The 13,043-nt window shown below is 36.2% G+C and overlaps 1 protein-coding gene across 7 annotated transcripts in view; it reads left to right on the top strand.

Moving 5' to 3' along the window:
- The window catches only part of LOC141496993 (calpastatin-like), a 132,894-nt gene that overhangs the window by 30,180 nt on the left and 89,671 nt on the right, over window positions 1–13,043 (top strand). For 5 of the 7 annotated variants that reach the window (XM_074199577.1, XM_074199572.1, XM_074199573.1 and 2 more), the window contains one exon: window positions 2,056–2,124. In XM_074199577.1, coding sequence (XP_074055678.1) covers window positions 2,056–2,124 — 69 coding nt within the window. Of the gene's footprint in view, window positions 1–2,055; window positions 2,125–8,329; window positions 8,443–13,043 lie in introns of those variants that run through there. The other 2 variants (XM_074199576.1, XM_074199575.1) reach the window with 1 other exon arrangement.

The following is a 13,043-nucleotide window of genomic DNA, read 5'->3' as shown; positions in this document are numbered from 1 at the left end:
TGTAAGGATCAAATGAATTACCATGTATAAAGTGCTTTCCAAATCTTAAACATTATGTAAGTGTTAGTTATTTTATAAGGCTCTAAACTATTGGACAGTCAACATTCTAACCTAGGGAACTACAAATGAACAAGATCATAGGATCAAAAATTTAAAGTTTGGAGTGCCATTTTAATGCATTTTACAAAAGAGGAAACAGAGGCCCCTAGAGGTGAGGCTATCACATTGAACAAATAGATAATAAGCTTCAGGAACAGATGCTCTAATTATCCTTGGAGTGGAGAGAAAGGAATGAATGCAGAGGAATGCTGTAAACTAGGAGTAATAATATGTCTCCTTGACAATACAACAAAAAAGATGGAGTGAAGAACAAAGGATGACTAAGTTTTTGAATCTGAGTGGCTCCAAAGGCTAGTGATGTCCTCAACTGAAAGATAGAAAAGAGGAAGCGAAGTTATTTAAATTACTAATTAGAAATGATCTGAAATCCCTCTCTGAAAGGATCCGGTCATTGTGTATGTGACTATCCAGTGAAGACTAATCGTTTTTTACTATACTGCCAGGCTCAATGCTTGAAATACTTAAAGGTAATTCTAATATCAGTAGGATGATTTAATTCAACTTTCTTCCTTCATGGGAAATTTCTAGAAAAGTTTTGATCACAACAGGCCACAGGTGGTATCATAAAGTGAGAGAAATGCTGAATTTGGAACCAGAAGGCGTGGGTTCAAACCCTGCCTTTATTAGTAATTTTGCAAACTTGGGCAAGTCATCTTTACTTTTCTGGGTCTCTTCTAATGTAAATAAAAGGTTAAACAAGATGATCTTTATTACCTTCCAGAACTAAATCTATGGTTTTATCTTATATCTGAGGAGTCATTTTTCAGTCATGACAGTCTTTGTGATCACATTTTTGGCAAAGAGTAGAGTTACCATTTCTTTCTCCAACTCATTTTATAGATGAAGAAAGTAAGGTGAACAGGGGAAAGTTACTTTCTTAGGGTCACATAGGTGGTGTCTGAGGCCAGATCTGAATTCAAGAAGAGAATTTTTCCTGGCTCCAGGCTCCAGGCCTTCTACTGCCTCACCCAGGTGTCATTATCTTAAATCTAGTATGAGCTAGTTGACCATGACAGCTGTCAGGGAGGCTGTAGAGAGAATTCTTGCATCAGACAGTTGGGTTAAATGATCCCTATGAGCCTTTATAAGATTCAATGATTCTGTGAAAGAGAAGGCATTAGCCAAATTTCTCTCCAAAGAATTCCTCCTCCAAAAGAAAAAAAAAACCTTCTAAATTCTAAAAAGGCAAACAAAATCAGTGTTAGTTAAATATTTAATTAATGTTCATTATAGTGACTATATTAGATTTAAATCACATCTGTGATACAGTAGAGCCATATTTTGTGAGTCATGTGTACACTAAAGAGTATATTAGGGGCCTTTTTATAATAGTGTGTAGAGAAATTAATGATCATTTTATATAGGTAGGTAATTAGAGCATAATTTTATTATTTTGTGCCATTGTAGAAGTATCAGTGGTTTAGCATTGATTTTGTGCATTGTTGATTATATCTATGGTCTGTTGAAGACAAAGTGCATAGTTAGGAACACAAGCCCAAATTACAGCATTTTTCATAATAGAATATACACTCTTTTAGGATATGGTCTCCCTAGAGTGGTCAAAAGTGGAGATGACCTTGAGGTATTGTTCCATAACTCTTAAAGATCGTTGAAGAATGCAGGAGCGAGATTAAAACTCATTTTAAATGTTTGAATATTCAGATTGATAAAGATATGAAAAATTTAGTGTTTGCAAATTTAATATGTTAGCTCCTATTCCTATACCAGCTTTAATATTTGGATGGCTTTCAGGCAGATCTTGAAAATTTTGATTTTCAGGTTAAGTATGAAATTTGTCAATCTGGTATGCTAGTTACAAATAAAAATCTTTTATTTTTCTTGAGAATAAGTTTTTATTGAAATGAAAAATGTGTCTTGTCTTCCTTGCTACTATATTTTCATACTTTAATGTTTCAATTTTGCTTATGTTTTAAGGAAAAAATAGCAAGTCACAGTAGCAGTCACCCCTCCAGGATATCTTCAGATAGAACAGCCTCTAGCAAGGTAAGTGCCATTTCTTTATGATATATTTCATTGTATTATGGAGAATACTAAATATGAAATCTTATGTCTGTTGTGGGGAAGATATTAAAAAATAAAAAGTAAAAAATATTCTTGATGATTATTTAATCTACCTATGTATTATGTAATATGTATAGTCATATATTGGTGTTACCATTGGGTTCCGGTACATGCAAACAGAATAGTCATCAAATTAGCTTGTTTTATCATAAATCACTTATATCTTAGGGTAGGTTTTTAATATTTTTCAGGTTTGAAGACAATAGATGACTTAAAATAAATAACTAGATAGAATACTGGGTAGAGTACTGAGTATGGAGTATGGAGTATGGAATAAGGTTCCCATGGGGGCTTCTTCTGTTGTATCATGTTACTTCTCATGCATAGAGCACAATGACACAATAGATCTCTAGAGCATCAGACCTTGAGTGTAGGATTAGAATAAGAGTCAGAAAGGTGTGAGTTCAAGTCTAGTCTCAGACCCTGGACAAATCACTTAATCTCTGTTTGTTTCAGTTCCTTCTTCTGTAAATAGGGATAATAAAAGCACCCATTTCTCGGGGTTTTTGTGAAGATCAAATAAGATATATGGTAGGCACTTAATAAATGTTTGTTCCCATCTCTTCCTCCCCACCCCAATAAAAATTGTCAATTACTCTTTTTAGAAATAAGCTCGTCTTGCCTTGCCCCTTTTCATTTGAATAGAATGATTTCATTCCCAGGTAAAGACAAATTGGGAGCTTTACCATTTTTTTCTCAGTTGACATGAAATAAGGATAAGAAAAAATGAAGGAATATTTCACCTGGAACTCTCTTCTAGAATGGGAGGATACAAAATGCTTGCCCTTTCTTTTAGAATATTATGAAACATAATGTAAGATTTAATGACCAAATATTATAGGAATACTGTGGGAGACAGTGTCATTTGGAATCTAGCATATAAGAATTACCATTGCACCATGTGAAGATCCTTAAAATGAGAAAACTTTTGATGATTTGGTTTTTCATTGGCATATTAATTGTCAAACATATTGTCGGGGCGGCTAGGTGGCATAGTGGATAAAAAACCAGCCTTGGAGTCAGGAGTACCTGGGTTCAAATCCAGTCTCAGACACTTAATAATTACCTATCTGTGTGACCTTGGGCAAGCCACTTAACCCCATTTGCCTTGCAAAAACCTAAAAAAAAAATTGTCAAACCAGGAAACAAACTGTATAAGACTGAAATGCAAAAGGTGATAAAGCCACAAATAATTTTTAAACACAAACTCTGAACCAAGCCCTGTGCTTGGTATCTACCCTGAGGATACTAGTGCAAAGAGTAAAACAAGTCAGCTTCTAAGAAACTTATAAACTAATGGTGACAGCTAAATGTATTAGGACATACAACTTAAATGCAAAACAAATAAATAGAAAATAGTAAAATATGAGATAATTTGGGAACTAGGGAACTGACAGATGGGGGATTTGGAAAGTCTTCATGCAGAAACTGATGCCTGAACTTTGTATTTAAAAAAGAGATGAATTCCTTGAGACAGAAGATAAGAGTCCAGATAAGAGTCAGTGCAAAGGAGTGGAGATGGAGATAGATGGCCATGCATAAGGAACCCAGAGAAGGCTTTGGAGTCAAGGTGGTTTAGGTTCTAATCATACCTCTGACATATATAGATTGTGTGACCCTGGATAAGTTATGTAAACTCTCAGTACTCTAGGCAGTTCTCCTTGACCTTCAGCATGGGTGCTGGTCTGCCTTGATAGAGATTACTCACTAGTAATCACTAGTAAAATCAGAGGTCAGGTCCAAAAGTTAAAAAAAAAATTAGATCACATTAAAGAACATCTCTCTTGGGGAGGCTAGGTGGTGCAATGGATAAAGCACTGGCCCTGGAGTCAGGAGTACCTGGGTTCAAATCTGTTCTCAGACACTTAATAATTACCTAGCTGTGCAGCCTAGGGCAAGCCACTTAACCCCATTTGCCTTGCAAAAACCTAAAAAAAACCACCTTTCTTTTAGGCTTAAGATTTTTCAGTGTATTCAAGCCCATCTGAATGCTGACCCTACTTTGGGAAAGCTCTGTACAAGTTTTCAGTAGAAAAACATTTTTTCAAAAATGCTCTAATGATCATTTCATGTTCATCACTTTTCAAAAAAAACATTTAATTATTATTTCAACTCTTGATTATTTGTTTTTTTTTAAAGAAGGATGATGAAGTCTAGAAGGTTAAATAGCTTACAAATAACAAAATAGTAAATGAAAGATCCAGGATTTGAATCCAGGTCTAGGAAATGATAGTTTTATTACCTGCCCTCATCATAATGATAATGATAATAATAGCAATGATGACAATAAAATTGCATTTATGTAATGCTTTAAGGTTTGCACAGTGCTTTCATATATTATTTCAATTGATTGTCACAAGAACCATGCAAGGCAGATGCTATTAGTATCTACATTTTACAGATTAGAAAACTGAGTCACCAGACCTGGGTTCAAATTCCAACTCTGCCCTTTTAACTCTGCCTGTGTGATCTAAACCTCTCTGACACTGTTTTTCTCTGTCAAATAAGGGGGTTGGAATGGATAGCTTCAAGGACCTTCTAGATCCGTAGTCCCACAAGGCTGAATAGCTACAATGTATAACTACAAAAATCCTCCTTCACTTTTCTGACCCTCCCTCCAGGCTCAAAATTTGTTCCGTATTGAATTGGAGAGTCAGACTACATTTTGAAGCAAAAAATTTCCCAGGTCATTAATTACTATTTATGAATGAGTTTGCAATTACTCATCTCTATCACAGAGAGGTAGAAAGTCATGGAGGAGGGGGGAATAGGGTAGGTGTGGTCTAGGGAGATTTGACAGTTTGGATCTTCTCTTGCCTTCTCTACCCATTCCCTAAAAGATATAACATTTTTTTGTAACAAAATGTAGCAAAAGGACCACCTCCAGCTAATGAGATTTGTATCATCTGCACTTTCTTGTATATTAGATGAACTTCTTTGGAGCACTCTCTGCCTACTTTCAACCCCCACCCCCCCACCCCCCACCCCTCCTAGGGCATCTCCGAGTGTCCTAACTTTGATCTTAGCACCCTGATTTGGTGCATTATCCACTGGCATGACAGTATAAAAATTTGTAATTGAATATTCATAGCAACTCATGACAAATCAGTCAAATATATCCATGCCCTCTTCTTTCCAGAAAAAAAAAAAATTCTGTTTGGGACTGTGTGGTAGAAGGAGGTGGGGCTACTTAGGCAGGAGGGTGGAACCACACACGTCAGGTACCCTCGGGACCTGCGTCCTATCAAAGAGAGAAGGGCTGGGCAGTGACTTAGTCAAAACGGAAACCAGGACCAGGCTCTTCTGAAAGCAAAAAAAAAAAAAAAAGAAAAAAAAAAGAAAAAGAAAAAAATGAGAGCGTTCGGAAAATAAAGATCTCTGAAGTCCAAGAGCTGAAATTCAGAGTGGCTCAGGGTTCCTGACTAAAGTGAGTACTATTTGGGACTGCTCCCCTTTCACTGTTCTGGCATCTTTAAATTCCAGAGTCACTTTGCTGGCGGCCGTTTCCCCCTTCGACTCTGTCTTCTCTACAGCTAGCTAGCTGACTTGAAAAGGTGTGATTTTTTGATTGATCTGAAGAAATGTTGCTCTCTAGATGATTTTGAAATTTACAGAGTCTCTTCCCCCTTCCCCTCTTCCCCTCTAGCTAGTACAGCTAGGTTTTCGGTTGGAATGCAGATGGTGATAAGGACAGAAGGGGTAGGATTACCCAAAAGGACATCTGTATGACCCAAGCAGAATTCGGAAAGAATGAAATAAGGTAGCAGTCTTACAGATCTTACCTTTAATTTTTTTTAATAGTGAATTGATTTTGCCCTCACCTCTTTAAATATCACAGTTTGGACAAATCAACATAAAGTTTTATATAGAGGGAGGAGCATGGTGAAAAGGAAAGACTGGGTTTGTTCTCAGAGGCACTGAGTCTATATCCTGTCTTTGCTTCTGATCATCTGGGTCATCTTGGCCATCATTTCACCTCTCTGTGCCTCAGTTTCCTCATTTGTAAAATGAGATGAGCTCTAAGATCTATTTTTAGCTCTGACATTCTTTGATCATGATGTACTTAGTATTGCATAGACAGGGTGTGGTATTCTCAAAGGAAAGCTTTTGTTGGGACCTCTGTATATTCATATATTCCTCCATATTTTAGTATAAAGAACACCACATTAGAGTTTGATAAATCCTATTTTCCCAAAAGGTCAGTGTTTCCATTTCAGTTAAATATTACCAGATATATTGGAAGAAGCAGGTATGCTTATCCCCATTTTAAAGCTATAGGTACTGAGTGCTTAAGTGATTTGTCTAGCATCACACAGGTTTTCAGGGAACAAAAATAGGACTACAAACCAAATCTTTGCTCACAAGTCATTCCTTAAGTCACCAAGTTATGGGGTCATGGAATTTGGACACCACCTAGTCCCTCTCCCTCATTTTACAGAGGAAAATAATGACCAGAGAGGTTCAATGTAACTATTCAAGATTTGGAATCTTGGTTCTTTGTTATGTTGATAATCTGTGAACCAGTCACTTGTTCAATCCAGAAGTCTTCTATTATACCATACTGTTTATATATGTGTATACATATATATATGTATATACATATATATATATATATCCTGTCTTTACTATACTAATTTTCTATCAGTACACATGAAATAATATAGAAATCTATAGCAATGGATTTATGAAATTTCTCCAAGATGAATAGATATTTTTATTGCTTAGTCAACCCCTGCAATGCAGGGAAGCCCTCTTGCCAACAGAGACCTATGTATTTTGCAGTAAACAAAAACAAAGGTGATCATTCCTAAAATTTTGCTTGGAGATCCAGCAAATGAATTTGTGAAGTAAATCTTCTCATTATAAGGCTAGGGGCAAGATGGTGGAAGGAGGGAATGTTTTATATGGCATACTGATATGATGGAGAAACTGCTTTCAGTTTAGCAAAATGCTAATATTAAGTTCTATCTACAGACTGATGGAGTAAGAACTCTGACAAGATGGGAGCAGGAATCAATGGAAATGTAGCAATGCTTTCCAACTTTTTAGTAAAACTTCTATTGTTATATAGATTTCAGCATTTTAACAGGCATAGATAGCCAAGACAGTTGAACTCGCATAGTAGAACACATTTGTAACAAATATACAGATAATGATTTCTGTAATTTTTTTTTTTGGGGGGGGAGGTGTTGGAAGGTCTGGTCTTCTGATTTTATATGGAACTTCCAGTAAAGAAACCATCTTCATTGATGAAGAACAGCTTGTCATTGAGTCACATCCAGCTTTTTGTGACACACCCCCCCAATAGATTCTATTGTCTATGGGGTTTTCTTGGCAAAGACACTGAAGTAGTTTGTATTTTTTTTCTCCAGTGATTGAGTGACCAGTTTCATATAGGTTTTAAGAGTCTGTGGTTGGATTTGAATTCAGGTATTTCTGATTCTAGGTCAAGCACCTTATCCACTAAACCACCTAGCTGCCTTCTAGACAAACAGAGGTTAAGTGACTTGACAAGATCACACAACTAAGTAAGGGTCTGAAATCTTATTTGAATTTAGTTAGCTTCATCTGGGTCCTCACTGTAGCAAAGAGGGAAGGAAATGAACATTTAGATACCATCTTCTATGTGCTGGTATTGGGAGGATTAGCTCTCCTTGGATATATATATATATATATATATATATATATATATATATATGTATATATATATATATATATATATATATATATATATATATATATATATAAACTCTTTTCAGGGTTCCTTTGGTATCCTTTTTCTTTACCCACCTCTCACCTATGGCTTCAAGAAACTGTAGCATGTCCAACAGTCACACCCCTATAAAACCCCATCTCAGCAGAAAGGTAACCAACAGACCTCAAACCTGTTGATGAGTTCGGTTGACTTCTACTTCAAACATGTGAAGACTTCTCTTGGAAAAAGGGTGGATGAGAATAATTTGTCCCTATGGTCATGAAAACTGTTGAGACAGGTGTTGTAGAACACGGTGGTTAGTCATCTAAGATGCCAAGGTAATCCACTGATCCCAGGTCATTGCCATTCATCTTGACTTTTGTCTTGCCACTGGATTTAAATGACTTTGGAAAAAAAGCAAAAAAAAAAAAAAAAAGAAAGAAAGAAAGAAAAAAGAAAAAGAAAAAAAATGAGAGAGTTCAGAAAATAAAGATCTCTGAAGTCCAAGAGCTGAAATTCAGAGTGGCTCAGGGTTCCTGACTAAAGTGAGTACTATTTGGGACTGTGCAATTTTGCTTCACTTAAATCCAATTCACATGTAAATCAAGACTTCTCTCCCTGATATTATTAGTCCTCTTTGAAAACTCAGGTTTTCCAGACTACCAGTCCTATGCTCTATCAACTTGGTCCGCTTGCTGCCCCAAACAGAACAATTAATTCATACAATATATAGTCTTAGAGAGTTATCTGTAGCCCTGAAAGGTTAAAAAGTTTGCTCCTGGTCACCCATCAAATATATGTCAAAAGCAGAACTGGAACCCAATTATTTTCTGTGTCCAGTTACCCCCTATATCCCTTGGGCCCTGTTGTGTCTACCCTAAAGGACATACTAGTCATATTTCATTTTCATAGTAAAATATTCTAGTTAATAATATAGAGTAATAAAAAGAAGGCTAAATAAAGACTATTAAGAATAAAATGACTATTTTATTGAATTTCATGCATCAATCATTTATATAAATTTTGCCTATTTTTTTTTGGCAAGGCAATGGGATTAAGAGACTTACCCATGGTCACACAACTAGATAATTTTTATTACCTAGTTTGGACTTGAACTCAGGCCCTCCTGACTCCAGAGCCAGTGCTCTATTTCACCATCTAGGTGCCCCATTATGACCTTTTCTTAAAAGTCCTTTTCAGAGTCATATCCGAATAATCAATCAATGTATAAACATTTATTCTCTACCAGGTATGGTGTTAAGTTGTAACTATAGTATAAGTTTTTAAAAGTTACAGTTTTAAGGCATGTTAAAAATGTTAGTATTTGTTCACTTTTTTGTTCCAACTCTACAAGAACTAAATTGTCATTGGATAAGGAAGTACATGCTGTCCTCCCCTAGAATGAGACCAATAACTCCCTTGGGAGAGGGAATGCTTGATGAGAAAATTCCCTGCATGATGCCAATTAACTTATCAGGGTTGCTTGGAGCTCAGAAGGGTTGGGGACTGACAGAAGGAAGGGTGACAGAAGCTTTAAGACAAGTTCTTCCTGACTCAGGCTTTGTATATACTATTCCATGCTACCTCTTGTGGCAAAGTATATCCATATATAAATGGTTTCCCACAAGTTTAGTTCCCTCCACCACTACCTCCCTAAAATTCCACCATGCCCATTAGAATTAGAATTAGATTGTCTGGGTTCAAATTCTGGCTTTGACACTTATACCCTCTATACTTCTGCTGTTTTTTGTTGTCCAGTGTTTCAGTTGTGCCTGATTCTTTGTGACCCCATTTGTGGTTTCCTGGCAAAGATACTAGAGTGGTTTGCCAAATCCTTCTCTAGTTTGTTTTATAGATGAGGAAATTGAGGTAAATAGGGTTAAATAACTTGTCCAGAGTTACATAGCTAGTTAAGTGCCTAAGGTCAAATTTGAACTCAGGAAGATGATGAGTCTTCATGATTCCAAGCCTGTTACTCTATCTACTCTACCACCTAATTGCCCATGTGTGCTAGGTGATCATTAAGAGTCTGAGGCCAGATTTGAACTCAGGTACTCCTGACTCCGGGACACTGGTGCTCTATCCACTGCGCCACCTTAGCTGCCTCATTTTACTTCTCTTGACCCTAAGTTTCTTCATCTGTAAAATGAAGGTTGTTCTCTCTCTCTCTCTCTCTCTCTCTCTCTCTCTCTCTCTCTCTCTCTCTCTCTCTGTTTTTTTCTCTCTCTCTCTCTCCCTCTCTATCCACCTACATCATTATATAAATATATATGAATATGGAGCTATATATATCTATATGTGTGTGTGTTTGTATGTATCAAATATCCTCTATATTGGTCTTTTATGATTTTAATGAAATAGAGAGTATAAAATGTCTGACAAATCATAGTGTCCTGGTACTCAAGAATATATAAATAAAACTTTATCTATTATATGACTCTTTGAATCCTCCACTAAAGTCCACTGATGATTCATCATGGTCTGGAAGTGACTCTGGGGTTCTTAACAGTTACATGAGCAGAATTAAATCTCTGATCAGTCCTCCCAAGCTAAAAAGATTTCAAGTGCGGCCCAGCAATGAACTGTGTCTGCAGCCAATTGAGTAGCCTTGCTAAGTTTAGATAGAGGCTCATCTCCAGAAGTCTGACTTACTTCTGGGTAATACTTCCTTAGCTACTGAATCTCATGAAGTCATCTACTAAGGTGTGCAGAGTGGTGATCTGGGTAACAGTCAACTGGTTGTTGGGGTGGGAGGAAAAGGAAGAGCTAGATGATTTCATTCTCAAGCCTAGATAACTGGGGGAATGGCAGGTCTTCTCCAGAAAGAGGGTATGTAGACAATGAAAGGACAGGACTGGAGGAATAGGAGAAAGATGAGTTTGTAATGAAATAGCAGATTTTTAAAAATAAATTTAGAAGTCATTTTGTAATTTTTTTGTCAATTTATGTAGCAGAAATTGTTTTGAGTGCAACAGATCTATAATAGCAAGTCCATTAAATGTCTTAACATATAAAACATTTTGCTACATCTTATTTTCCAGAAAATTGATTGTGGCAAAGTGTACTTAGTGCCTTTTCACTTAGTCTTTGAAATCTCTATCAACCTCTTATCTAGAGGTGAACATATTATTTAATTGAACTTATCCTTATTTCTATCTAGCACATCACCATTCTTCTAATCTTCCAGGTTAATTTCCAAGTCACTCTTACTCACCCCACATCCAGTCATTTTCCAGGTCTTGTTCTTTCTACCTCCCTCCACAACTTTGGCATCTGTCTACTCCTCTCCACCCACATAGTCACTATTCCAGTTTAGAACTTCATCACCTTTCAGTGGACTATTATAATAACTTCCTACTTGGTTTCCCCTGCTTTGAGTCTCTCCCTGTTATAATTCTTCCTCCACAAGGCTGCCAGTGCCATCTTTCCTGCCATATCATGTCCTTATTCTAGAGGCTTCCAATTGCCTCTAGAATGAAATATAAACCCCATTGATATTGGGACTATTTACCACATGAATAGGTAGCTATTAGTCAAGGCTTATTACACATGAGTCCCTTACACACCCTCTGCAGGTCAGTCAAAACCTCCTTCTTTCTATTTCTTATAAAAACCATCCCCTTCCCTTTCTTCATGCCTTTTACATTATGTTCCCCATGTTTGGAATACAGTTCCACCTCACCTCTATCTCTTAGTCTCTAGTCTTAGACTCAGTTTGCTCTCCATTTGATGTATAATTTCCTGATTTCTTCTCTCCATAAATCACTTTGTATTTATTGTATCTGTATTCTGTATATATTTATTTAAAGAGGGCAGAATCACTACACATACATGTACACACATAAACACACACACATATGTCCTCCCTTTAAGCCTTTGGATGGCATGGATTGTTTCACTTCTTAATCTGTATTCCCCAACTCCTATGCTAATGTTTGGTATAGAATAACAATTTAATAAATACTTATTGAGTGATTGAAGCATTTGAAATTTGGGGAAAAAAAGAATGAAACATGGAAACTATAATATATACTTCCAGGCTTTTCCTGTGTAGTTAATTTTGAATTGCTTTTTTAATTTAACAACATAAAACAAAAAGCAAAAAAAAGTTCCATTTAACAGTGTATAAATTTACAAAAGAAAATCCCCATTGCAAAGCATCTCACAGATATATATGCCTAGTCTTATAGAGGAGAAAATTATAACATGCACCTCATTTTTCTCCCATTTAAACAGTGTACTTTATTGATTCAAGAAATTATTTGTTGTGACCACTATCTTCAAGGTTTTGATAAAATTTAAAATATATTTGTTTTGGGTCAGGCCTGATGCAGGATGTGTGATAGGTCTGTTTCAGAACTGAAACAAATGAAACATAGACTTCCTCAATATTTAAGAAAAAGGAGGTTTACTTAACAATATCTTGGAAAGGAAATTCAGCAAAGATGCAGCACTGAATCACAACTCCCACTGTGAGATGGACTTTCAGGTGAATCTTGTGACCAATTTCAAGTTTTAGTTCCATTAAATCTCAGCGAACATCATCTTTTGAGGTGGGGGGGGTGAAATAGCTTAGTCTTGTTTTTATTGCTAGGCATGTCTCACTTCCTTTTCCAGTGATTCTACCTGTTAAATGTATTCTAATAACTCTGACACTGTGACCAGAATGTTAAATGAAATCTCCAAGATCACACAGCTTATTAGTAGCAGAACCAGAACTAAAATCTAGATCTCATAAAAATTATTCCATCAACCAACCCCCCCACCCTTCCTAAACACTGTAATTTATTGATTCAAGAAATTATTTGTTGAGCACCACTGCTTTCAAGACATCAATAATTAAATTAAACTAAATTAAATTAAATTAAAATGTAGCTCTCCCTGTTGGTGTTCTTTCTACTTTACCAACAACATTGAATTCAAATCCAGAAGCTCTGGGTCTATGTTCTAGCCTAGTCATTTGGAATTTGGGTGATTTTGGACAAGTGAGTTCCCCTCTAAAAGTCTCAGTTTTGGTATCTTTAAAAATGACAGAGTTAGTCTGGATGATGTCTGAAATCACTCTCAGAGCTCTATTTGTGAACCTTTTGCATGAATGAATGAAGGAAGCATTTACTAAATGCTTACTATGTGAAAAGTACTAGGG

Source organism: Macrotis lagotis, chromosome X (assembly GCF_037893015.1).
Source record: "Macrotis lagotis isolate mMagLag1 chromosome X, bilby.v1.9.chrom.fasta, whole genome shotgun sequence".
NCBI lineage: Eukaryota > Metazoa > Chordata > Mammalia > Peramelemorphia > Peramelidae > Macrotis > Macrotis lagotis.
Note: the sequence above shows the minus strand (reverse complement) of the source record. Positions and strands in the feature narration are given on the sequence as shown.